Raw genomic sequence first — 25,084 nt, forward strand, 5'->3', positions numbered from 1 at the left:
AATAAAGTGAAACAAAATATTCTTATTTCCAAATTGTGTTTTTTTCCCCCTTTGGTATTTGAGTCTTTAATTAGCAAATCAACACTTACCACCTTCTGATACACAAGAGAAAAACCTATGTGTAATGTGAAGTAGGTCATTTATTGAAATCTAAATATGAGAAGTTGAATGGGAAAAAAATTGCTTAAGATAGCACTACTCAATTTTATACAGGAGTAACTTGGTGCCAGGATATAAGTTAACATAAAGAACAGTAAGAAACCACACAAAGAACCAATTCTAAAATGCTCTCTTCATATTTAATATTTTAAAAAGCATGTTCACAGCACACTCCAAGAATGCCACACAGCAATGGTTTGCTGCTCTTTGTCAAACAGAGTATGTCAGAAAACAAAACAAAATTTTTTTTGAATGGTTCATGGTTTTTAAAATTAGTTCTCTGAAATTTCTGTAAAGCCAATAACCACCAGTCATCTAAATCCCTGTTTCAGAGTAGTAAACATTTCAGAAATGTAATGAGTATTTATCCAAAGATCACACTTCTCTGAAATGTAGTTAAAAGCTATATAACAGAAACAAAAATAAATATTTTTCTAGAAAGAACATATTTGGCATTTTAAAATAATGTTAAAGAAGCTTTCAAGTGTAAATGATTCTTAGATTGTTACTTTCCAGTACCAGACAGAAAGTTTGGGTTAATAGTAGCATAAATCTGGGTCTCTAGAGTCCATCTGACTTCAGTAATAGGAGGAATGATTACATTGTCATTAACAAAGTCAACCCTAACAAAGCCAATGTACTTTCCCACTAGAGTGCTTGCTTTAAGAAGTGACATCCAAAAAAATAAAAATAAAAAAGAAGTGACATCCAGCCAGTACTAAAGATTGAGGCCAGTAGTTCAAATTACTAATTTGGTACCCAAGTTGTTTTATACATACTTTTTATCACATGATTATTTAATATTTCTAATTAGCTTGCTCTATTTCTCTCAAAATCAGTAAGGACATAGTTTGAATAAAAAGTAAACTGAACTTTGTTTCACTGACTTCATTAAAATATGTCAAACATGGTTAATTATGTTCCATGCTTCCAGATAATTTACATTTTCATTATAAATGCAAAGCAGCTGCACCATGAGTTTTATCCTAACCACTTCATCTAAATGTAGAGAAACTGAAAGTTAAATGTAAAATTTTGAATAGTTAATACGTTCTTATATATTTTTTTCAGAGATCTGTGATGCCTTGTCTTGAATATGAGTATGGAAAAGAAAAATTCAGTTTATATTCATGATGTACCAATCAATTTCTATTTCCGTCAGTCATTTAAAAACCAAATTTTCATTTATATCACCTCTAGAGAGAAGAAATTTTCCTACAGAATCATGATCACAATCTGGAAAAAAAAAAAAAAAAAAGAAGGGCTAATTTTAGGCCAATAAAATATTTGAGGAAAGATGTAACACAAAGCAGGGAGGTGAAAAAAGCAATTATGTTGTAATAAAAGCCTCCCTTGTAAACACACCTGTCCTTTCCTCCCATGTTTGGAAATGTTACCTAAGTTTTAAAAATTCTCATCAAAACATTTTATACCACAAATCCTGTAAAATCAGGTTGATTTCAGCCAGATAACCTATAGCTGTTAAAGAATTATATTATCCTGTTCATAAGATGAGAGGTAGTGACATTTTATTCTCTCAATGCTGAACTACAAATCCCACACATCTGGCACATGAGTTACAAGGGGAAAAAAAGCACAGAAGCACCATTGTACACTCCTCATGTTTTGGTATTTCAAGTCACCCATAACTTCGTTTGCCATTGGCAGCTGACAATCACCCCTGTGTTAACAATGAAAGCAGTGGGTGTTGGTGCTATTCATCATATAGGACTGGTGGACCTCCATCATCTTTCAAAAATGAAGCAGCTTTCCTTCCATTCTTCTGAACATGATCTTCATTCATTTTCTCCAAAGCTTCTATCTACAAAATTAATACATTGAATCCATTTGTCAAAATCTTACTTTGTAGAAATCATACTTCTAACTGAACCAGTATTTTTACTATTAAAACTAGGTCATTCCTAAGGATGCTGGCCTTGAATTAGAATTAGTGTGTGTGACACACATTACAGTGTCTCACAAATACACATTACAGGGTAACACACATGTGTCTGTTTTGTACTTGACTGTATTATCAGGGCCCATATTTAGTGTCTTTATCAAGCTAGCAGCTAGGATCACAGTTTTTGTTTTTTGTTTTTTAAAGATTATTTATTTATTTATTAGAGACACACACAGAAAGAGAGAAACAGGCAGAAGGAGAAGCAGGCTCCATGCTGGGAGCCTGACGTGGGACTTGATCCCAGGTCTCCAGGATCATGCCCTGGGCGGAAGGCAGCGCTAAACCGATAAGCCACCGGGGCTGCCCAGGATCACAGGTCTTACTGTGTACTCTATAAAGCTTTCAGGAAACAAGAAAAAGGAAATTCTAACATTGGTTCAACAATAGTAACACCTACTTACTGAGCAATTGTACTGTACTAGAGGCCAGATTTACCATCTTCCTGTTACTTCCCTTCTACCCTTAAGTTCCAGCACAGCTTCGCCAAATTCAAATCATACTGAGGAGTTCTAGAACAGACTCTATAATCACTCTCTGCTTTGGTATACTGTTGGGAGTAATTAGCTGCTATTTTACTTTTTAGTTTTTGTTTAATTTTAAGAGAATTTCTCTGGAGGAAGCTTTTTTTTTTTTTTAATGGTTCTGTAGATCCATATTGTAATGACTGGTATTTCTAAGGATGACCACAGCTAACTCTGTATATTCAGTTAAAGGTAGGGGCCACGTGTTATAGAAAGATAAAGATAAAGATGCAGAAAGCAGTATCATCCAGAGTGTTCTCCAGTCTGCTTCCTCATTCAAAAATAGAGGCAACAGTACACTGGAAGTGGTGTTACTTGTCCATCTTAACCAAACTTGAAGTGTTTTGTTGTGAGTCTAGTTTTAAGCCTGAAGAGGACCGAAAACATCTCAAGGAAAGAAAAATCTCTAATTTTGCTTTTGAAGGGATAAAAGAATAAAATGAGGGGCACCTGAGTGGCTCAGTCAGTTAAGTGTCCAACTCTTGGTCTTGCTCAGGTCATGATCTCAGGGTCATGAGATCGAGCCCTGTGTCAAGCTCTACACTTGAGATTCTCTCTCTCCCTCTCCTTCTGCTAAACCCTCGTCATCATTCTCTCTTTCTAAAACAAATAAATAAGTAAAACCTTAAAAAAAATATATAACATGAGTTCCGAGTTTCAGCTATCTACTCCATCTAGTTCTCCATTAGCAAGGCAACGCCGCAAAACATTTACCTCAGCTAAGAAATCAGCTTCATTATCTGCTGAAATGTTTAAGCCTGAAACAGCATTAAAGAGTTCTCGCTCACCCAGGGCTTCCTTTACTCCTCCTTTCTGGAAAAACTATTAAAGAAATATAAGTCAGTAGGAGACACAGCAGGGTTCTCTTGAACACGAATACCAGAGAACAGTAAACTTGTAAGATACCAGTGAATTCCTTCCAAAATTTTTAAACCAGATTTTCTCATTTCAAGTTTAACTATGCTGCTCAGGTTCTACTTGCTATTTGTCTTATTGAACATATCCCTGTGGCCTTCTGGATTTAATCTATATACATTGTATAGCTACATATAATATAAGCTTCTATAGCTATAAATGAGTGGTATGTATAAAACTGGGTGGCACTGCTTTGAATGTATTGATTCAAAATATTCACTAAATCCTGTGAATTAAAATCTTCAAGTAGGTTCAGAAATTATTTCCAATATGAAGTTATTCTATCATTTAGAAAGATTATTCTTACCTGAATCTATTGCTAACAATTAATTTCCTTTAGAAATAGCAAATAAATGTGATTCAATTCTGTTGATTATTGAGTTTTACCTTCCCTTCCCTCATCTGTTTGCTCTAACTCACAGAACCAGTAATCAGACACAATACCACTAAGGCGACTATTTTCTTTTTAATAGTAATAACAATGGCAGTAGGCATGTAGGCTTGCTAATAGAGCTGTGCTCAAAGCACTGTGTATGTATTAAACATCTGCTTGACTGCTTAAATATCTGCAGTCAAAATAAAAACTCACTCCCTTGCAAATTTAATTCAATAGCCCAAATATGAGGCATGCCATCAAATTATTGTTGAAAATGAACTCTGACAAATTGATCTCTGTATCTTTATCTCGAAAGTAGTCGGTAATCAAACCCTTCCTTCAATTTCTAAGAAAACAATCATCCAACTTATCTCAGGGGTGAGAAAACTATTTGTATCTGTTACATCCTAAAAAAAGATATATTAGTTTGCATGCCCACCTGTGAAACATTCCTACAGTCACGGAACAAGAACTCCAGGCCATGAGGATGGGTTGGTTCCACAGACTGACTGACGTCAATCAACCAGACCTAGTTCAATGCAGAGCAGACACTCAGTACACATTTAGTAATTTACATCAAGTCATTTCATGTGAATGTTAACAAAATGTGCTCCTCACCTTCCCAGCATGCCACAGCATGTTATACTCACTGAGGTCAGCATGTACAAGTGTACATTCGTTATATAACTGCTGCATCAACTGTAAGGAGGCAAGACAGACATTTAGGGCGTAAGCAACAATTCTAATTTACCTATGTAACTAAAATGTCTGTGCCAACCAAAACTTTCCAGGAAGGCAAAGCTACATTAAAGAACTTATTTCCTCTTTGTGCAGTCTAAGATTGAATTTTTTTGTCTTTTATTTTTAGGCAGGGTCGGGGAACATTGAGAAAAAGGGGTAGATAAGTATGACACTCTATTTCCTCGTCTATGTGACAGCAATGAGATCAGGAGACCAAGGAGCAGACCTGGTTCCCCACAGGATAAGAAAGCAACCATTTTATGGCCACTAACCAAAGGAAAGTGGTTGAAAATTTTTTTTTCACCTTTTTATACAAGGTAAAAAGTACTTCTTGCCAGACATAGTAAGGAAGAGATATTTTTATAAATTAAGTGGCATTATATATTCATTATTGATTTCTTATGGCAGAAATAAGCATTAATGTTTTATTTTCAGCCTTAATAGAATAAAATAGAGAAAGTGTTATCACTACTTCATCTCTTTCCCAGTCATCCCACCGCCCAACAAAACCTGAAAAATGAACTTGATTTTCCTTTCAATTTTCCTTTCCTATTGGAAGCAGAGAATGTTGGATTATCTCCCTAGCTCTATCTTAAAAAAGTATTGGGATAACACTTTCATAATCATATCAGCTGCTGCAAGACATGAGCGCTTCATGCAGAAACCACATAAAAAGCACAGAGGCTTCTCTACTGTTCAACTCAAACAACTACAGAGGCAGAGCACATGGCTGGCTCACTTGGTAGAACATGTGACTGGATCTTGGGGTCATGAGTTCAAGCCCCATGTTGGGGGGACAGTTTACTTAAAGAAAAAAAAAAAAAAAAACACTACAGAGGAATGAAGACAGTATTAGTAACATTTTCTTAAGCGGGAAGGACCTCAGATAGAATTTAGTTGCTGTCTCCAAGCATAAATGGCCTCAAGGCTCCTGAGGTGCACTTCCCAATTCTAAGACCTATGCACATATGAGAGACCACTCTCTCCCATCTTCAGTTTTTACCATCACTCATAATGAGACCAAATCTGCATACCGCCAACTGCCCAATGACAGGCATTTTCTTAGCTGCTAAGAGCTAAGACATTCAAGAAGGCATACAAACTAATGAGGCATGACATCTGGTACATGTGGAAATGTCAACTTTTATTTAATAGAATGTTTTGTGAATAAGAGCTTCATGCTTCTGTGTCACTAATGCTAAACCAATAAGGCTTCATGGGCTCCTTAGCTCTATGACTTTTAAGTGACTCAAGACAACAGCATGTTGATATAAATATAACTCTTCAGTGTCAATAGTCTATCACACACTTCAGTTTGTTGTTCTTGTTACATCACCTTAAAATAGTACTATTTTAGGACATTTTTTAAGGTTTAGACAATATTTTTATAAACTCGTATGTGAATGCTTTAGAAAGCACAACTTACATGAAGAGTTTGGTAGTAGGCTTCTTTCATTTCTTCACTACTGAGCTTTACTTCTTTTAATTTAGGGGCTGGAACTTGATCATGACCAATAAAAGACATAACTAAAATGTGTTTCTTGAGTAGTACAACTGTTGGACAAGGAATTCCAGCTCTCTGCATTCTACACAGAAAGAAAGAATTAAGAATGTAAAAATCAGAAGGAGAGAATATTTCTCTTATTCAACAAATATCTACCAAGGGCTGCAATGATCTGCCACTAGGTTCTGCCTGGGGGGCAAGGGATGCAGAGACAGTAAAACACGGCCTATACCCCTTACAGAGCCATGGACTGCTGGGAGGCACAGACAGGGAAGGAGACAGTTCGCAGTGTCTGTGGCACACACACGGGTAGGGCTGTGGGCCGGAGCCACGGGAGCACGCAGCATCAAGGATGACTTAGTATAAGAAGTGGCTGAGGGCAGCCTGGGTGGCTCAGTGGTTTAGCACCACCTTCAGTCCCGGGCGCGATCTGGAGATCCAGGATTGAGTCCCATGTCAGGCTCCCTGCATGGAGCCTGCTTCTCCCTCTGCCTGTGTCTCTGCCTCTCTCTCTCTCACTCTCTCTCTCTCCATGTGTGTCTCTATGAATAAGTAAATAAAATCTTAAAAAAAAAAAAAAAAAAGAAGTGGTTGAATAGGAATTAGCCAAATTAAGGCAGTGTGGGGAAACACTGGTCTAGGCTAGAAGCGGTTTGTGGAAATGCATGGAGGCATTCAAGAGAGTCCATCTGGGGAATGTTTATCAATCAACATAGCTGGATGTTGAGTCAGAGGAAGGGCAATGTAGGTTGAGGTTACAGAGACAGGTGGGCTCCACACCAGAGAAAGTCTTTGAACTTACACTAAAGACTATAGGAGCTGTTGAAGAATTTTAAGAAAGGCAGGAATGAGATCTGAGAAGTATAGAAAAGAGATTGAAGGGTAGCAAGACCTCTTAGAAAATTATTCTACTTACAAGTCCTACTAATTAGAAGAATTTTGCAACTAATAAATATGGATAATCACATTTGAAAGCAAACATCTTTAGAACAAACAAAAATTAAGCCTTTACTAGAGATTAAGATATGGAAGGTTTATTAATGAGAAAGATTACTATTACTTTGGTTGATAAATATGTTGATAAATTCTGCTTAGGGAATTGAGAACCAAGTCTAATAAATTGAAGCAAAATGCAATTTGACTGGTCAGATTGCCACTACCAAATTAACAAACATTAGATGTAATAAATATTTTCTGAAACAAAAAGGCAAATCATTCTTTAACACAAGCCTAATTGGAAGCTGAACAATGATAGCATATAGTCATAGGGAAAAAATGACTTTGTTTCCTTCAAACTTTACTAAGGAAAGAATACAGAAAATGCCTATTCATTCTAAAAGTATGAATTCAGGTTATACTCAGGAAATATTTTCTTATAGAAAGCCTCATTAAATACTAGAATTTCGAGGCCTTCCATAATTTCCACAAATTAATATAAAAGAAAGCATGGATTTTTTTTGCCTGGCTAGTAGGTCTAATATAAAAAGGTAATTACCCTAGATAACTTCTAGCACAATGATTTTCTTTACCTTGTGAGATTGTGCATTTCTTTTTCTGCCCACATGCGGATGATCTTACGTGGATTTAGTTTACTGAAGCGATCTTTAAACCTGAAATCATCTTTAATATATTTGTCACGATTCTTAAACTCATTAAGGGTTGTTTTAAATACCTTGATGGCACATTCTGTAGGTATAACTTTACTATCTTCCTTTTCGTCCTCCATGCTAAATGGAAGAAGAAAAAAAACGTGTAAGTTGCCAGCTCATAAGTAAAACAATTTCAAAATAAAATTCTATGATACAAATGCAGTTCTGTCTTCTCTAAGAATGTCAAGCTTTGGGTTTTTTTTTTTTTTTTAAGCTTTCATGTTTTGGGTCTTAATAAAATCTTAGGATTTGGTTTTTTTTAAAGAAAACATTTTCAAATAAATTGTCAACCAGTTTTCAACAATCGAGAATAGAATCTTCACTTAATGACTATCAAATAAACTTGAGGAACAGAGCAAACATACATACTTTAAAATAGGCTACAATCTACCTGGGATGGTTTATGGGTAAAATTCAACAAAAGCAACAAAATAGAACTTTTTAAAATGTGTCTTTCAGGATGTATGGGTGGCTCAGCAGTTGAGCGTCTGCCTTCAGCTCAGGGTGTGATTCCAGGGTCTGGGATGGAGTCCCACATCAGGCTCCCTGCGAGGAGCCTGCTTCTCCCTCTGCCTGTGCATCCACCTCTCTCCATGTCTCTCATGAATAAAAATAATTTTAAAAAAATTAAATGTCTCTTTCACTTCTAACAGACAAAAAGGTGAGTAAAGGGGTCCCTGCCCCATGAGTATGCAAGGAGAGGCAGGAGAAAATAAAAGAAGTACACAAATAGGGGATCCCTGGGTGGCTCAGTGGTTTAGCGCCTGCCTTCGGCCTGGGGCATGGTTCTGGAGTCCCCGGATCGAGTCTCACATTGGGCTCCCTGCATGGAGCCTGCTTCTCCCTCTGCCTGTGTCTCTGCCTCCCTCTCTCTCTGTGTCTCTCATGAATGAATAAATAAAAATCTTAAAAAAAAAAAAAAAAAGAAGTACACAAATAGGACAGGTCCCTTTGGATTGGGAAGGCCAGATAAGGCTTCGTGATATAGGTGGCAACTGAAACAACCAAAACAATGGGTAGGTTATGAATAAGCACAGTCACAGTATTAACAAGGTAGAGTTGAAATTACAGGACATGTCTGAGGAAGGACAAACATGCAAACACTACAGTTAAGACTTGGCTGGAAAGGGGAAATGAAAGAAATCAGAGCTAAGGGATAGGATGGAGGCAGAGGTGTGAAGAGCCCAGACTGCATGGGTGAGAAGCCCAGATGTACTCCCAAGGGTGGTAGGAATCACCAAGGGTTTGACACACTTCATAAGGATCAAATCAATGATAATATCAGGATAGAAGGGGGCAGAAGAGTCCAGAGGTATGGAGCCTATTTAGGATGCTAATATAATGCCCCTCAATAGTGAGCCACTGAAAAGGCTTAAAACATGGTGGTGGCAATATGAACAAAAAGGAGGACAGAACGACAGACTACTGTATTTACCTTTAAATATGTGAAGGCATGTTAATCTGGAGAAGAAGGAACTCTATTTCCAGAAGATAGGCTATGACTCAAACTCTCAACCCTTTCCTTCTGTACTGTATGTTCCCAGCTGATTCCTACTCTGCCAGTCCATCTCACATTAGAGGACTCCCAACTGTTTCTCTGTCTTCTCTACCCGGGAAATTTCATTAAGCCCTATGGCCTTAAACATATCATCTATATACAGGTAACTCCTACATTTCTACCCACAGTCCTGACTCTCCAGAACTCCAGGTCGATTTACTTGATCCCTTGACAGCACTTGGAGGTCTAGCAGGCATCTTAAATGTAACATGTCCAAATCAAAATTCTTATCAATTGCACCCTAAACCTGCCTTTCTTCATACTTTCATCTCGGTAAATGGAACCACCCAGCTTCTCTAGCCAAGAATGTACCCTTTTACATCCATCCCATCCAATAGCACACACCCTTGACTCTTACCTTCAGACATTCCTATGGTCTCTCCTATTCTTGCACTATACCTCCTTAGTCCAAAGCACTGTTCTCTTTTATTTTTTTTTAAGTTCACTAAATTTATTTTAAAAATCATAAAACCTTTCTTACAAAAGAGCATTACATTCTGCACACTGCTCTGAATAGATGCCAGGGACATATGGACTATTGTTACTTTTCCTCCCTGTCCCACTCCCCGCAAAATGTTACAGTGCAAAGCACTGTTCTCTTTTAAACTACACTAACTTTTGGGATCCCTGGGTGGCGCAGCGGTTTGGCGCCTGCCTTTGGCCCAGGGCGCCATCCTGGAGACCCGGGATCGAATCCCACGTCGGGCTCCCGGTGCATGGAGCCTGCTTCTCCCTCTGCCTGTGTGTCTCTGCCTCTCTCTCTATCATAAATAAATAAAAATTAAAAAAAAAACTTTATTAAACTACAATAACTTTTTAACTGGCCTTACTCCTTCTTCTCTTACCCCTCCTCTAATCCATTTTTCACACAGCGGTCTGAGTGATCTTTCAAATCACAGCTTTGGTTCCCACTGCACTTAAAGAGCAGGCTCCTTACCCGGGCTTTCAGAGTCTCGCCTGACCTAAGCTGTGCTTACTTCTCCAGCCTCCTCTCTCCCCTTCACAACTGTGCTCCCAGTGTACTGGTTTTCTCATAGGCTCTCAGAGATACCAAGTCTGTGCCTCTCTTAAGGCATTAGCACTAGCTGTTCTCTAGTCTAGAATGTACTTCCACCTATCTTTATACTGTATCCTAGATGTGCCATTCAAATCTTAGTTTAAATGTCACTTTACCAGAGTTTTCCTGTTCTACTAATAAAAAGTAGTCAACCAATTGCAATGACATCAGTATATTTTAACTACCACAACACATATCTGATGTTTTTTGCATATTACTGTTTTGGAAGGGGTTTGAGATGTCGAGGAATACATTCTATGAACTCAGGGACCTTCCTTATGCCATTCATGGCCATACTCCAAACACTTAGAAGAGTGCCTAGCACATATTAGCCATACAAATATTTGGGATTGGTGAATTAATTTTCAGGAGACAGATCAGAGATTCTATACCAGAAAAAAATTCCCAGTAATTTAAAGATATTATAGACATCTTTGGATTTTGAAATGATAAATTTCTGTCATTGGAATACTTTAACCATAAGGTAGATGAAATAATATCAAAAATATCATAGGAGGGGATCCCTGGATGGCTCAGCGGTTTAGCGCCCGCCTTTGGCCCAGGGTGTGATCCTGGAGTCCCGGGACAGAGCCGCACGTCAGGCTCCTGGCATGGAGCCTGCTTCTCCCTCCTCCTGTGTCTCTGCCTCTCTCTCTCTCTCTCTCTATCATAAATAAATAAATCTTTAAAAAAAAAAAATACCATAGGAGAGATTCCTTATTTGGAAGGTATCTAGGATAGAGTCTAATTTATAAGATTCATAAAATTCCTTGTTTCTTATTAAATTACACATCCCTCTGCCTAGTTTTTAAGATCCTCATCAATTTCTAGTTTGCTTGTATAGTTTTATACCGTTACCTCTAAACATACACTTTCCCATCTCATTGTCAATTTCTCATTGCCTAAATTTCAATCCTCCCATTTCTAGTCCTTTCATTATTTTAAAAGAATTAAGTGTTACAGATAAAGCTGAAGTTCCCTTCAATTACCACCCTTGATAGTTTTATTCCTTATTCCATCTCTCCAGAGGCAATCATCATCATGAATAGTATCTTTCTAGTCTTTCTAAAAGTTATATAAATACACACACACAAGCATCTATATTTAAAAATCTGTATGTTATTTTGTATATAACTTTAAAAATTTAATAAATGGTATACTGTATATATTAAAAGCAATTCGGTTTTTGCACTCAACACCATACTGTTGGGTTGTGTGTTTTGGGTTTTTTGTTTGTTTGTTTGTTTTTTGTTTTTTTTTGCCTATTGTTTAAAATCCAGGTTGAGATCTTCATCTTGACCTTTGCCCTGAATGTAACTGGTACTGTTCTTGTTCTGTTCACTATTTCTATCCCATATGCAAATCTCACTTGCACAACTGTGTATTCTATTGTGTAATTCTTTTATTGACCCTAACAGCTCTTGCTGTAATGTTCTCCTCCTGACTATGCTTTAAGTTCTTTGAAAATACAAAACATATTTTATACTTTATTCCCTGAAAAGCACCGGTTACTATACCAATGATTGTTGATTACTTAGCCAACCTTAAAGTGATATAAACTAGACAGCTTTATGGTAGGCAGAGTCCTAAGATGGCCCCCAAGATCCCAGTCCCGGGAGTACACACTCTGTACAGTTCCCTCCCTTGATTAGCTTACATTATACAGCAAAGGTGATGGTATAGCCATTGGATTACATTCCACTGTCTTTAAGACTCAGTCTTAGCTGCCTGGAGGGAGAGATTGTCCTACTAGCTTTGAAGAAGTGACCTGTTTCATAAAAGGGCAGCATGATCAGGAACTGCAGGGACCTCTACAAGTTGAGAGTGGTCCCTACCTGACAGCCAACAAGAAAGCAGAGACCTCAGTCCTACAGTGGCAGGGGACCAAACCACAGGGAAGACGACCCTAAGCTCCAAAAAGGAACACCACCCAGCCAATACCCAGATTATAGCCCTGTGAGAGTCTGACCAGAGAGTCCAGCAAAGCCATGCCCACTGGAACTTCTGATCAAAGGAAACTTTGAGATAATAAATGAGTGTTGTTTTACGCTAAGTCTGTGGTAATTTGCTATACAGCATAGAAAACTTGCGAACTTTTAAAAGCATTTACTTTTAGAAAACTTGTAGAAAACCGAATGCTATCTAGTTTTGCTAACTCACAAATGCTCAAGCACAGATTACAATATCAATTCCACCAGAAAGAGAGATCATTCATTATATCAAAGTATCATTAAGCATAATGGAAAATGGACAAAGAATAAACAAGGCAGTTGACAAGACAAAGGCATACAAATGGCCAATGAAGTACTTGGAAAAATGTACAACCTTAATCATAAATAAACGCACACCAAAATATCAAAATGGTACTTTTCATCTTTTACACTAACAAAAAAAAATTAAGTGTGATAATACTAAGTGTTAATGAGGATGAGAACAGGTTCATACTGCTGCATAAATTAGTTAACCTTCTCACAGGGCAATCTGTCAGTATTTACTGACATTTATAGAATCTACAACAACCTGCAGATTGGACTAGCTCCTAGAGGAAATTGTATTTGCCCTACCATTAAAATTGACAGGGGATCCCTGGGTGGCTCAGAGGTTTAGCGCCTGCCTTCGGCCCAGGGCGTGATCCTGGAGACCCAGGATCGAGTCCCACATCAGGCTCCCTGCATGGAGCCTGCTTCTCCCTCTGCTTGTGTCTCTGCCTCTCTCTCTTGGTGTCTCTCATGAATGAATAAATAAAATCTTTAAAAAATTAAACTAAATTATAAGACAAACACCAATTTGGTTTCTGACCTTTGGTGTGATATATAAGAAATGTTTTTAAAATTTTAATAAATAAAAAAAAGCTAGATATGCTGCTTGCTACAATAGCCAGTTGGTACTCTCCATTCATTGAGGCCTTCCACTATTTAACCAAAAGTAAAAAGAATGCATAGTCTTTGCCAGTAATTTCAAAGCTAAAACTTAGCTTAATGTATATTTGCAAAAGCACATCAATGTAAATGTACAAGGATATTTCTATCTGTGTACTTACTCTGTTATATAATTATCTTTTATCAACCATAACAGTTACTGTTATAATGTTCTCCTCTTTGCTATACCATAAAACCATTAACATAATGGAATGTGCTACTATAAAAATGGGGTGCTAGAAGCTTAGAACTATTAACTGAAAAATTAAGATTCTGAACAGAGAATATAATCTGTTTTGCATAAGCAAATTTAGGGATATGTGCATAAAAATTCCTGGGAGACTAAACTAAAAACTTAACAGTGGTTATCTTTGAAGAAAAGATCTGTGAGATGAGAGTTGATAACATGAAGGCTGTTTTCCATTTTAATCCTTTCTGTAGAGTTTTAATTTCTACCATGAGTAATCTCTCATTTTAATTTGTGCCATTCCATTATATTTGCCTGGTCTTATTATGAAACCCTTAAATGAAATTTGGGAAGAGGTTAACAAAGCTTAAAGGAGAAAAATAAATATTAAGATTACTATATACCAGTCATGATCAAATATGATCTCATTTATCACCACAAAATCTTATGAGGTAACAAGGGTCAGTTTTTTAAAAAGGCTTAGTAGGGGATCCCTGGGTGGCTCAGCGGTTTAGCGCCTGCCTTCGACCGAGGGCGTGATCCTGAAGTCCCAGGATTGGGTCCTGCATCAGGCTCCCTGCATGGAGCCTGCTTCTCCCTCTGCCTGTGTCTCTGCCTCTCTCTCTCTCTCTCAATGTGTCTGTCATGAATAAATAAAATCTTTTAAAATAAAAAAAAATAATAAAAAGGCTTTAGTAAATTGCTCCAGATCACACAGCCTGAAAAATGTTGAGCTTTTTTTTTAATATTGAGCTATTTTATCTTAATATTCATTTTTATCCTTTTCATTTTGAAACTTAACAGTATAATTTGATATACAATTATACATGCATGTCTCATCTAGCAAGGGGGACTAACTAAATAGTTAAGAAAACCAAAAGCAAGGATTTAACCAATAAATGTTTGAATCCCCTTAAGTATACAGTAAATACCTTCTGAACCTAAAAAGAACTAGAATAATTCTGGACTCTATTTTACATTTTTGTCTATAAACATTATTAAGGTAAAGGAATTGCTGAGGTAGTAAGCCTTGCTGATTTTCAATGGTAAGTGACCAGACTGATTTCACATTCCTGGCTTAAGCACATTCTCTAAACAGGGTCTACTTTAAACAATATCTCCCTTCTTCGTGCCATTCTTTACTCATGTAAGCCCTTGTAACAAAAGTGAAGTGGGTAGGATTTGGCATGAGATCTTTACAAGATGTTTCCTTAAATGATGCAAGCATTACTTAATTGGTATTTCTTAAAGGATCAGAGTTACAAGGGCAAGAATCAGTAACTGATCTAAGCATATCCCCCTCAATCTGATGATAAAAGACCCCAGAGTGTAAAGACCATGGGTTTTGAGACAAACCTAGCTTCAAATTTTGCTCTGTCACTTACAGCAGCCTGTATGATACAGTATGATTACAATAATGTAGAAAATAAAATATGTATAGAAAAAAGACTAACAGAGTCTATACAAACTGATTAATGGTTATCTCTGGATGGTGAGATTAGGATGAATGTGGGTTTTTTTGCACATCCTTATAGTCTAGACTTTCTATAACACCTTTTAAATTACTCTGCCTGCCATATAGCACTGATTTTGTGTAAATCCATTTATATGGGAAGAAGGGGCTAAGATTTATTAACACATGGTACTCTATTTTGCTCATTTACCTCCCGCCATATGCATGAAAGACAACAGATTCCTTTCCTGTACTAATACAGCCAGTGATTGTCTCCAGCATTCCAGAGTTGACCATTTTATACATAAGCAAACGTGTCTTAGGATCAACTGCTTTTTCCTGAAAAAGATAAAGCACTATAAATGAAAACAACTGGTAATAACAAAACATTTTCTGAGCCATTTCTAGTAGCTAGCATTCAAAATATATACTTCTTTTTAGTTTTATGATTTAATTTACCTAGCTGTATATGTATAGCAGGCTCTTAAAAGAGTGCTGTCAAAATGCAATCCATTAACAAAATACAATCCGTTAATTGTAACTCCAATGTATTTAAAAGTAAATATCTAAAAGAACTATTAAGAATCAGACACTAGCTTAATCAAAATCTTAGTTTATCTTCAAAGTTTAAATAGCTCTGCTCCTGTAGTTACTATTAGTTTTTCTAAAGTTTCAAAATTTACTTTATTCTCAAGATATTAGATACTATCTTCACTAATATAAAACATTACAGAGTAAGTTATTAACAATAAATGTCATAGTGTAACAAGAAACAATTTTTTAAATCTTAAAACATTCATATTCAACTTAATTATGACCACTAAAATTTTAGTTTTGAATAAGTGATTAAGAACCGTTACATTATATCTGAATAGTCAATCTCATGAAAAAAAAAAGTCAAACATGAAGTCTTGTTTCTTCCCCAAATATAAAGTTTTCTAATATGAACCTTCCACCAAAGAAAAAAAATATAAAAATACTTACTGCCGTAGAATGCTCCTTTTTCTCATGGAGGCGGGCACTTCGACGTTCTTCTGAGTAGGCATGTTGTTTTAAAGCATTAAAAACATGGTTTGATAGTTTTAAATCCATTCCAATTCCATCTCCTACCTGAAACCCAGGTGCAAACTGCCAAAAAGAAAAAGATTAGTATCTGAATGCTTTAAAAACAGGGATGGTAATAAGAAAAAAATAACACCAGTTTTTACTTGAAACAGGTTTCTTAGTCGATAATTAAGCTACAAAAGCAGAACCCATTGGTATTACAGAGAAAAAAAATAACTCACTTAAAAACCCAACAGAAAGGAGAGCAAGACTAAGAAAAGCACAGAAAATACTAAATCACATCTAAAAACTAAGGTATTTCAGCATATGCTTTGCACCTTGCTTTTACATTAGACAAAGGACACACTATATTTTGAAGGCTAGATAAATCTTACCAAAGAAATACAATCTTATAATTAATTATTTTTGAGGAGTGGGTTAATATAGCAAGCTATGCCCACACCATGATAATTATGTTCTAGAGCTGATTGTCCAATATAGTAGCCAGTAGCCACATGTGGGTAAAGTTAAATATATTAAAATTAAATAAAAAATTCAGCTCCTTGGTTGCATCACTCAAATTTCAAGTGCTCAATTACCAAATACGGTTACTACTAGTTAACAGGGATATAGAACTTTTCTATTATCACAGAAAGTTCTATTGGAGAGGATTGTTCTTGAGTCAGACCTGGACTATTTCTAGAATTTAAAATTAAGTTTACGGGGCATCTGGCTGGCTCAGTGAAGCATGTGACTCTTGATCTTGAGGTCATGAGTTTGAGCCCCGCGCTGGGTGTGTAGACATTACTTTATTTGTGTTCTAAAGTCTAAATGTGGGCAGCCCCGGTGGCGCAGCGGTTTAGCGCTGCCTGCAGCCCAGGGTGTGATCCTGGAGACCCTGGATAGAGTCCCACATCAGGCTCTCTGTATGATGCCTGCTTCTCCCTCTGCCTGTGTCTCTGCCTCTCTCGCGCTCTCTCTGAATAAATAAATCTTTAAAAATAAATAATAAATAAAAAAATAAAGTCTAAATGTTTTCTATTAACCATAAGATTTATAAAGGAGGAAGAATGCTAACGTTTCTTTTTCTATGTTTTTAAATTATATTTTATTTCTGTTTTTGCAGGGGTAGTTTAGGCACAAGTTTTAAAAAATTCAAAAAGTAGAAAGGATTTCTCTCTCCCATGCTTATTCCCCAAATCACCACTATTCTGTTTTTTGAGTAGGTGTGCTACTGAAAAATAATATGCTTAAAAATAAGTATGCTATTTTCATAAGAACTATTTCTTAATTTTAGAATCAATGCAAATGAAACTAGTTTTCTTAATATTGTAGAATTTTACTCTGACATACATTCTCATTAGTGGCTGAGTTTTCATGGTCCTACTATATTATCATCTACAACATTTTTAGATCCATCCTTATGAAAGATATCTTTAGAAATTTAAGATATTGTATTTATTTTTAATTTAAAAGTTTTTTTTTTGTTTTACTGCAGTTGATAAAATATTGTATTTAAAAATCCCATGTTTTTAATTTATCCCAATAAAACTCTTGATTCAGAGATAATACTTCCTGTAACTTACATTTTCCATTCTGGCTGTATTCTTTCTCCCACATACTACTTCATCATGTTTGGTGGTGATGTCTTTTCCTTTTCCAATAAAACCCTTTTTGGGAGTAGGAACTGGTTTTGCTAAAGGCGATTAAGACAAGCCAAGTTTATGTGAAGGTAGCAAAGACTAAATTCCTGCATTCAATGTTGTCTGAAAAGATATTTGAATCTAATAGCAAATTACCAAACAAGATTCAAAGAGTAAATATAAAATACAAGGATCCATTGGAAAACTTAGTCTTCCTATGTCCCTGTCCTACCCTCACCCCAGAAAATAAAAGCATTGATACCTGGTATGTAGGGATCATCACGAGTGTCTTGCCAGTCAACCTCATCCTCAGAGCTATCACTGTCTTCGTAAGGATGCACTTTTCGATAATTTTCAAAGGAAATGGAAACTTAAAAGGCAAAAACAAATGAAGATTTATTTAGGAACACATTACAAGTATTTCCTGCCACCCAATGGAGGTTTCACAATAAGGTCACAGTACCTTTGCTATCTCCATTGAATTTTTTTTCTTCACGCCTAAGCTGTGCGTCATATTCTCTGTCAAATTCCATCTGTAGCATCTGAGCCAGCATTAGGTCACTAGAAGTGTCAATGTTTTCTCCGGTAATAAATGGTCCTTCAGAGGCACTGTTCAAAATAAGGCAACATAAATTAATATAATGTGCTTGCATATATACATGCTACCAATTATGGGACTAGAGAGTGCCTTTTCACTGTTACAAATTGTACTGAAGAAAAAAGGGAAAAATTCGATCAAATCATTCATCTTCTGTCCAGCTGCCCTTTGACTAATGCCAGGAGCTTGTAAAAGCACCAAATAGGATTAAGAGAGCTACACAAAAATGCTAAAAGGGCCATAATAGAGATGCCTGGGTGGTTCAGTGATTGAGCATCTGCCTTCAGCTCAGGGCATGATCCCGGAGTCCTGGGATCAAGTCCCACATTGGGCTCCCTAAAGGGAGCCTGCTTCTCCCTCTGCCTATGTCTTTGCCTCTCTCTCTGTTTCTCTCTTGAATAAATAAATAAAATCTTAAAAAAAATAAAAATAAATAAAAGGGCCATAATAAATCCAAACTGAAACTCAAAAATCTTCTTCTGTGTTCTGGAAATATAACACATATATGAGAAGATAAAACAGCAATATTTAATCAAACCTGTATCCTACTTCACTATTTGCTAATTTGGAGATCATGTGGTTCAACTGTTGCAATAACTAAAATCCAGAGAAACACAGTGGTTTGCCCATGATAGTACCGACAACTAATCACAGAATCAGGACCAAAACTCAAATATCAGTGAACTCCTGGTATGATGCTCTTTCTACTGCATTGATTTTCAAAATGTGTTTCTTAATCATTGGTCAAGACAACCACTAATCAAATCTTAAAACTTTCATAACAAGCTGCTGGACAAAATAGATTCTTTATGAATTTTACTTACGTAACTTCAGGAAAAGCAGCAGCTTCTTCTTTCAACTGCAATTCTTTAGCCAGCTGTTCACTCATTACATCAGCCAAGGAACAAGATATTGTGTTTTGAGGGGTAGCCCATGGACACTATTTAAAGAAAAGGAGGGGTTAATTCATAAAAATGAAAGTACCTTCTAAACTTGAAAATAAAGCTATCTTTAGAGAATTAAAAAAATCAACCCAAAATAATTACCTACTTACAGAAATCATCTTCAAAGTCATTGGGATGCCTAGTATCTGTCAGTTAAGTGTCTGACTCTTGATTTCGGCTCAAGTTGTCATCTTAGGGTCACGGGATTGAGCCCTGCATCAGGCTCCATGCTCAGCGAGGAGTCTGCCTGAGATATCTCTCCCTCTCCTTCTGCCCCCTACCCCCGGCTCAGACGGGTGTTCTTGTGCTCTCTCTCTCTCTCTCTCTCTCTCAATTAAAGTAAATCTTAAAAAAAAAAAAAAAAAAAGGTAAAAATATCTCCCAGCTCAAATCTAATCAAAGATAAATGGAAATTAAATCTGTCAAAGCACTTTCTAACCTGTTCAGTAGGTGTGTCTTTTTAGTTGAGGAGGAACATCAGGCCATTATAGCATTACCCCACTATCTGATGAGTACATGCAACCACCCTTGTTCTGATTGCATGCTCACCAAATAATCTTCTGCTTTTAATCTGGCTTCCCATGAAGACTCTCTCTCTCTCTCTCTTTTTCCAAAGGTTTTATTTTTAAATAATCTCTATACCCAACATGGGGCTGGAATTCACTACCCAGAGACCAAGAGTCGCATGCTCTACGGACTGAGCCAGCCAGATGCCCCTGTAGATTCTCTTTTAGGAAAAGACTACACCAACTAGTACAGTTCAAAGCCCACTTAGAAGTTACACCTCATTCTAATTTAAGGAGTAAGTCTTCTACATGTGTAAAGTGTATGTCAGCTGCTCTCAAGACATCTGGGGATACGTTGAAACAAAAATAACAATGACAAACAGTAAAATCTACATTTCTGAACTTTAGAAGCTAAGAAACAGTCTTGAAATAATACTACTACAACAAAGCAATATTCTGTGAGGCTCTTCTTGGACGATCAGCCAGTTGGACTTCCTCAATGGCATAACTATCTCAGCCCTCTTGAAATACAAACCGTAAGTTTATTTCACCATTCCTAATTTTTGAGGGGGCAGGCTTTCCTTAGCAGCAGGAAATGATTACACTTGTGAGTAAGACCACTAATATTGAATAATATGTCTAAATCTCTTGAACTGACCTAGCTTTCTCTATCTTCCTTCTGAGATTCTACTCCAAGGTATCACCCTCCCATTACCAGGCTACTCTATTAAGAGAGTCCTAACTCATCTTTCTGCTTCCAGTCCTGCTTGTTTCCATTTTCCACACCATATATAGCACACCAGCTTTTCTAAAATGCAGATTTGATTAGTTCAGTTTCCCTATTTAAAGCTCTTTGTTTTCATGTTTCCTACTACCTTTAGGATAAAGTCCAAACCCATTCCTTAACTACTGCTGGTGTCTAATTTAGAATTTAGAATATAGCATATGATATCTGTTTTAGCCACAAAACTTTTTAAAATTTTTTTATTTATTTGAGATAGAGTGAATAGGAGCTGGGGGTGGGGGGCAGAGGGAGAGGGAGAAATAGACTCCCTGCCGAGCAGACAGCCCGATAAGGGTCTTGATCCCAGGACCCAGGATCGTGATCTGAGCCGAAGGCAGATGCTTAACTGGCTGAGCCACCCAGACACCCTGTTTTAGCCATGGAACTTTTAAATCAAGTTTAGGTACTCTAGCTGGCCTACCACTCTTGTTCAGGTTCTATAGCATTGAAGTTCAGGAATTTAATTGGTTCAGGTTGTTAGGATGAAGCTCAAATGATAACTATACTTATGACTAAGTGAATCAGAATCAAGTTTTATCTAACCTCATCTGGAGATTAATGAGATGCACCCAGCCCCCAGAACATACCTATACTAGTCTACTGCAGAATTATTCCAGCCTCACATAAAGCCAGATGTGGGGAATACAAGGAAGGCTTTCTCAAGGTCTGATGTGACTTTCATTCACTCAGATCTTCAGGTGCAAATGAGCAGTCTCCTGGTGAGGATTTTGAGGTCTAGAATCTTGACGTTCTCTGTAATCCAGAGAATACAGCTTTCTCTTGGCCAATGACTCCTGCTGACTTCTGAATCCTCTAGAAAGAATACATAATGCTGCGTCCTAACCTAGAAATGTCTGGTCTGATCAGTTTCAAAGTCCAGAATCCAAAAGGCAAATGGCTGTATTCTCTAACTCAGATCTGTCAACCACATTTTGCAATGACAACAGAGTAACAGACAAGACTGGAATATTCACTATATTTGAGTCATTTGCCTAATATGTATAATTTGCATAGATTATTTGAGACACATAACCACTATGTAGTTATCAATATCTCTATCTATCATCCCCATTTTATAGATTGAGAAACTGAGACACAGAAGGGTTTTTTTTTTTTTTTTAACTCAAAATAACACTGTAGATGGAAGTGTTACGATTTGAACCAAGGCAGTAGAACTTAAGAGGCTGCCCTCAGCATTTTGCTATACTGCTTCCCTAATCACCTAGTTCTGGAATGTGAGAAACAAATCACTATACTGCCTGCAGTATGAAATCCAAATTCCTCAACAAGGATTGTCTTTCAAAATTTGACCCACTTTATCTTTCTAGTCTCAGCCCTTATGTACCCTATGCTCAAATAACAATAATTATATGCTAATTATGGCATACTTTCACCCCTCCATGCCTTCATACATTTTTTTAAAAGATTTTATTTATTTATAGAGACAGAGAGAGAGAGAGGCAGAGACACAGGCAGAGGGAGAAGCAGGCATCATACAGAGAGCCTGATGTGGGACTCGATCTAGGGTCCCCAGGATCATGCCCTGGGCTGCAGGCAGAGCTAAACCACTGTGCCACCGGGGCTGCCCTTCATATATTTCAACTAAAACATATCACAAAAGTCTTCTATTAAATCAGACATTAGGGATGCCTGGAAGGCTCAGTTGGTTAAGTATCTGCCTTTGGCTCAGGTCATGATCCTGAGGTCCTAGGTTGGAACCCCTAGTCAGGCTCCCTCTCCCTCTGCCCCTCCCTCCACTCATGCTCTTTGCTTGCTTGCTCTCTCTCTCTCAAAAAAATAAAATCTCAAAAAAAAAAATCAGACATTAAAGAGATTTGCAAAAATACAATACTAAACCACTATTTTTGTTTTTTTTTTAGAAAATGGGGGGGTTACAAATGAAAATTATATTTGTATTAACATATGATGACTTTGAAATCACCTAATAAAAAATTCTTCACTATTTCACTTTTCTTTCTGATATGACAAATATTAAAAGATGTAACTGATATAAACAAAAATTCTTTGGTGTCCTCAATGATATTTTAGAGTATAAATTCATCCTGACCAAAAAGTTTTGAGAATCGCTGGCCTTTGGCACTCTTTCCATTTTTCAAGACCTTCCTCAAATCTCCACCTCCACGAAGCCTTCGATAATCCCTTAGGTCTTCCAAGAGATTGGAGGAAGAAAGCATTAAGAAATACATACAGCCTAACTAACTGTTTGGTCTGTGAAAATGCTGTCTTCCAGTAGAACATCAATAAATTCCAGGATCATTCTTTTGTTAAATGATGAAAATGAAATTTTATATTTCTGATGATGCATACTTAAATGAAAATATGACAACAAATATTTTATTATTAGTTTTGTAAGTGAAATTTGTTCTGACATTAGGTATTCTAGCGCTCGCTTTGACAGCACATATACTGACATTAGGTATTCTTTTTTTTTATTAAAGATTTTATTTATTTATTCATAGAGACAGAGAGAGAGAGAGGCAGAGACACAGGCAGAGGGAGAAGCAGGCATCATACAGAGAGCCTGATGTGGGACTCGATCCAGGGTCTCCAGGATCACGCCCTGGGCTGCAAGCAGCGCTAAACTGCTATACCACCGGGGCTGCCCTTCTTTTTTTTTTTTTTTTTTTTAAGATTTTATTTATTTATTCATGACAGAGAGGGAGGGAGAGAGAGAGAGAGAGAGAGAGAGAGAGAGAGAGACAGAGACACAGGCAGAGGGAGAAGCAGGCTCCATGCAGGGAGCTTGATGTGGGACTCGATCCTGGGACTCTAGGATCACATCCGGGGCTGAAGGCGGTGCGAAACTGCTGGGCCACCAGGGATGCCCTGACATTAGGTATTCTGAGCAATGTTTGTCTCATTTGACATTTTTTTTTTATTTGACATTTTAATCAGCCTTTAGGTGCTTAACTGTAAGAACTTAACATATAAAGCATATATTTATTAGTATCTGGCTACTAATTTTCTTTTTATGTCTACTGGTCTTGGCCTCATAAACAAGGCTTAATAGAAGGAAATGACACAAAATAACACGTAGATACAACATTTGCCAATAGATTATTTTAAATTCTCCCTATAGTTGTATGAGAACTTTCATAAAGTTAACTTTAATTAAACTTTCAGGGCAGCCCGGTGGCTCAGCGGTTTAGCACCACCTTCAGCCCAGGGCATGACCCTTGAGACCCGGGATGGGAGTCCCACGTCGGGCTCCCTGCATGGAGCCTGCTTCTCCCTCTGCCTGTGTCTCTGCCTCTCTCTCTCTCTCTGTGTCTCTCATGAATAAATAAATAAAAATATAAGAAGAAGAAGAAGAAGAAGAAAAAGACGACCTAGCCTAAAGATCTAATAAAACAAGTGATCCAAAAATAAATAAATAAATAAATACATAAATAAATAAATAAATAAATAAAACAAGTGATCCTTTAAAAGGAACAAATATTCCGTGACAGCAAGTGAAAAACAATTAGGAAGCTAATAAAAGTTGGACTCCTTCCAACCTTAATTTGAGGAACACAACATCCCAGTTGAAGCATCCCTTAATTTGAAGCAATCCTGCTTTCAAACAAACCCTCAATAAAGCGGCAGAAGAGTCCTTTCATCCCTCTGACAAAATTATCATGCAAAGGGGCAGTCTGAAAACCAAAAACCAAATGTGAAATAAACGTAATAGGTGGTTAATACAGAAAAAGAGTTTAAACCTGAAAGCCCATGCAGATAATAAGAACTCATAACCTTTTTTTTTTTTTTTTTTTTTTTTTTTCCACAGTAGGTAGTGTACACCTGAGTATCAGCCCGGGGGAGAGGAGTATCAGCCCTGGACTTACCCAATATTCACTGCTTCAAAAACGAGAAATTGCCCAAGTCGGATAACCGCATTTGTCAAGTTAAGGAAACAGCTGCCAATGTGTCCTTCCCGTCGGGCTTTCCGTGCATTACTCGGCTGACTCGCTCGGCCGGTGACAAACAAGATCATGCTTGTTTCCCCTCAAACGTCAGAGCCTCTAACCGGGCCCGGCCCAGACAGCTGCTAGGGAGGTTCAGGAGTCGAGGCGCAGAACTCGAGAGCGAGCCCCAACCGCCGACAGCGGCCACTGGCAGCCCCGCTACCCGTGCCCCACCCTCCCGAGTCGCCGGCCGAGCCGCCCGGGCGCCTGACACTTTCTCCGGGCCTCCTGAGAGGACCAGCGCGGGTACCCAGGGCAGGTGCGTCAGCTCCGACCGCCACTCACCTTGCTGGGTCCCCAGGCTGCTGCGGGCCTCGGCTCAGGAGATGCCACTCCGACCAGATCCATGTTGGAAGAGAAGCCAGCAACGAGGACACAGGGCAGACAGATGGCAGGACCGGGAAACAGCCTCCTCCGAGGAGACAGGCGGCGGGGCTGGGGCGACGCGCGGCGGGCGCCGGGGCTGAGGTGACAGATGGCGGCGCGGCCGCGGCCGGAACTGCATCTCTTCTCTTCCGCCCTCTCCGCCGGGACCCTCGCTTCTGATAGGCTGCCCGCCCCGGTCTGGCCTCCTTTCCCCGCCCCCGGCGCGCCGCACT

General features: G+C 37.8%; 1 protein-coding gene across 7 annotated transcripts; it reads right to left on the minus strand.

Moving 5' to 3' along the window:
* Positions 1–277: 277 nt before the first annotated feature.
* On the minus strand, positions 278–25,004 carry RIOK3 (RIO kinase 3). Of its 7 annotated transcripts, none has more exons than XM_049112830.1 (15): positions 24,771–24,995; positions 19,341–19,575; positions 19,111–19,226; positions 18,152–18,297; positions 17,951–18,058; positions 17,632–17,741; positions 15,986–16,129; positions 15,213–15,340; positions 14,071–14,208; positions 7,709–7,906; positions 6,102–6,261; positions 4,553–4,633; positions 4,374–4,463; positions 3,358–3,465; positions 278–1,981 (listed from the first exon to the last, which is right to left on the minus strand). In XM_049112830.1, the coding sequence occupies exons 2-15, from the start codon at positions 19,359–19,361 to the stop codon at positions 1,874–1,876; spliced, it is 1,656 nt and encodes a 551-aa protein (XP_048968787.1). In that variant the 5' UTR covers positions 19,362–19,575; positions 24,771–24,995; the 3' UTR covers positions 278–1,873. The 7 variants fall into 7 exon arrangements, with proteins under 7 accessions (XP_048968787.1, XP_048968789.1, XP_048968786.1 ...); XM_049112832.1 differs by lacking the exon at positions 19,341–19,575 and adding an exon at positions 21,108–21,333 and having other exon boundaries at positions 24,771–24,994; XM_049112829.1 differs by lacking the exon at positions 19,341–19,575 and having other exon boundaries at positions 24,771–25,003.
* Between the last annotated feature and the right edge of the window lie 80 nt (positions 25,005–25,084).

This window comes from Canis lupus, chromosome 7 (genome assembly GCF_003254725.2).
Source record: "Canis lupus dingo isolate Sandy chromosome 7, ASM325472v2, whole genome shotgun sequence".
In the NCBI taxonomy this organism is placed as follows: domain Eukaryota; kingdom Metazoa; phylum Chordata; class Mammalia; order Carnivora; family Canidae; genus Canis; species Canis lupus.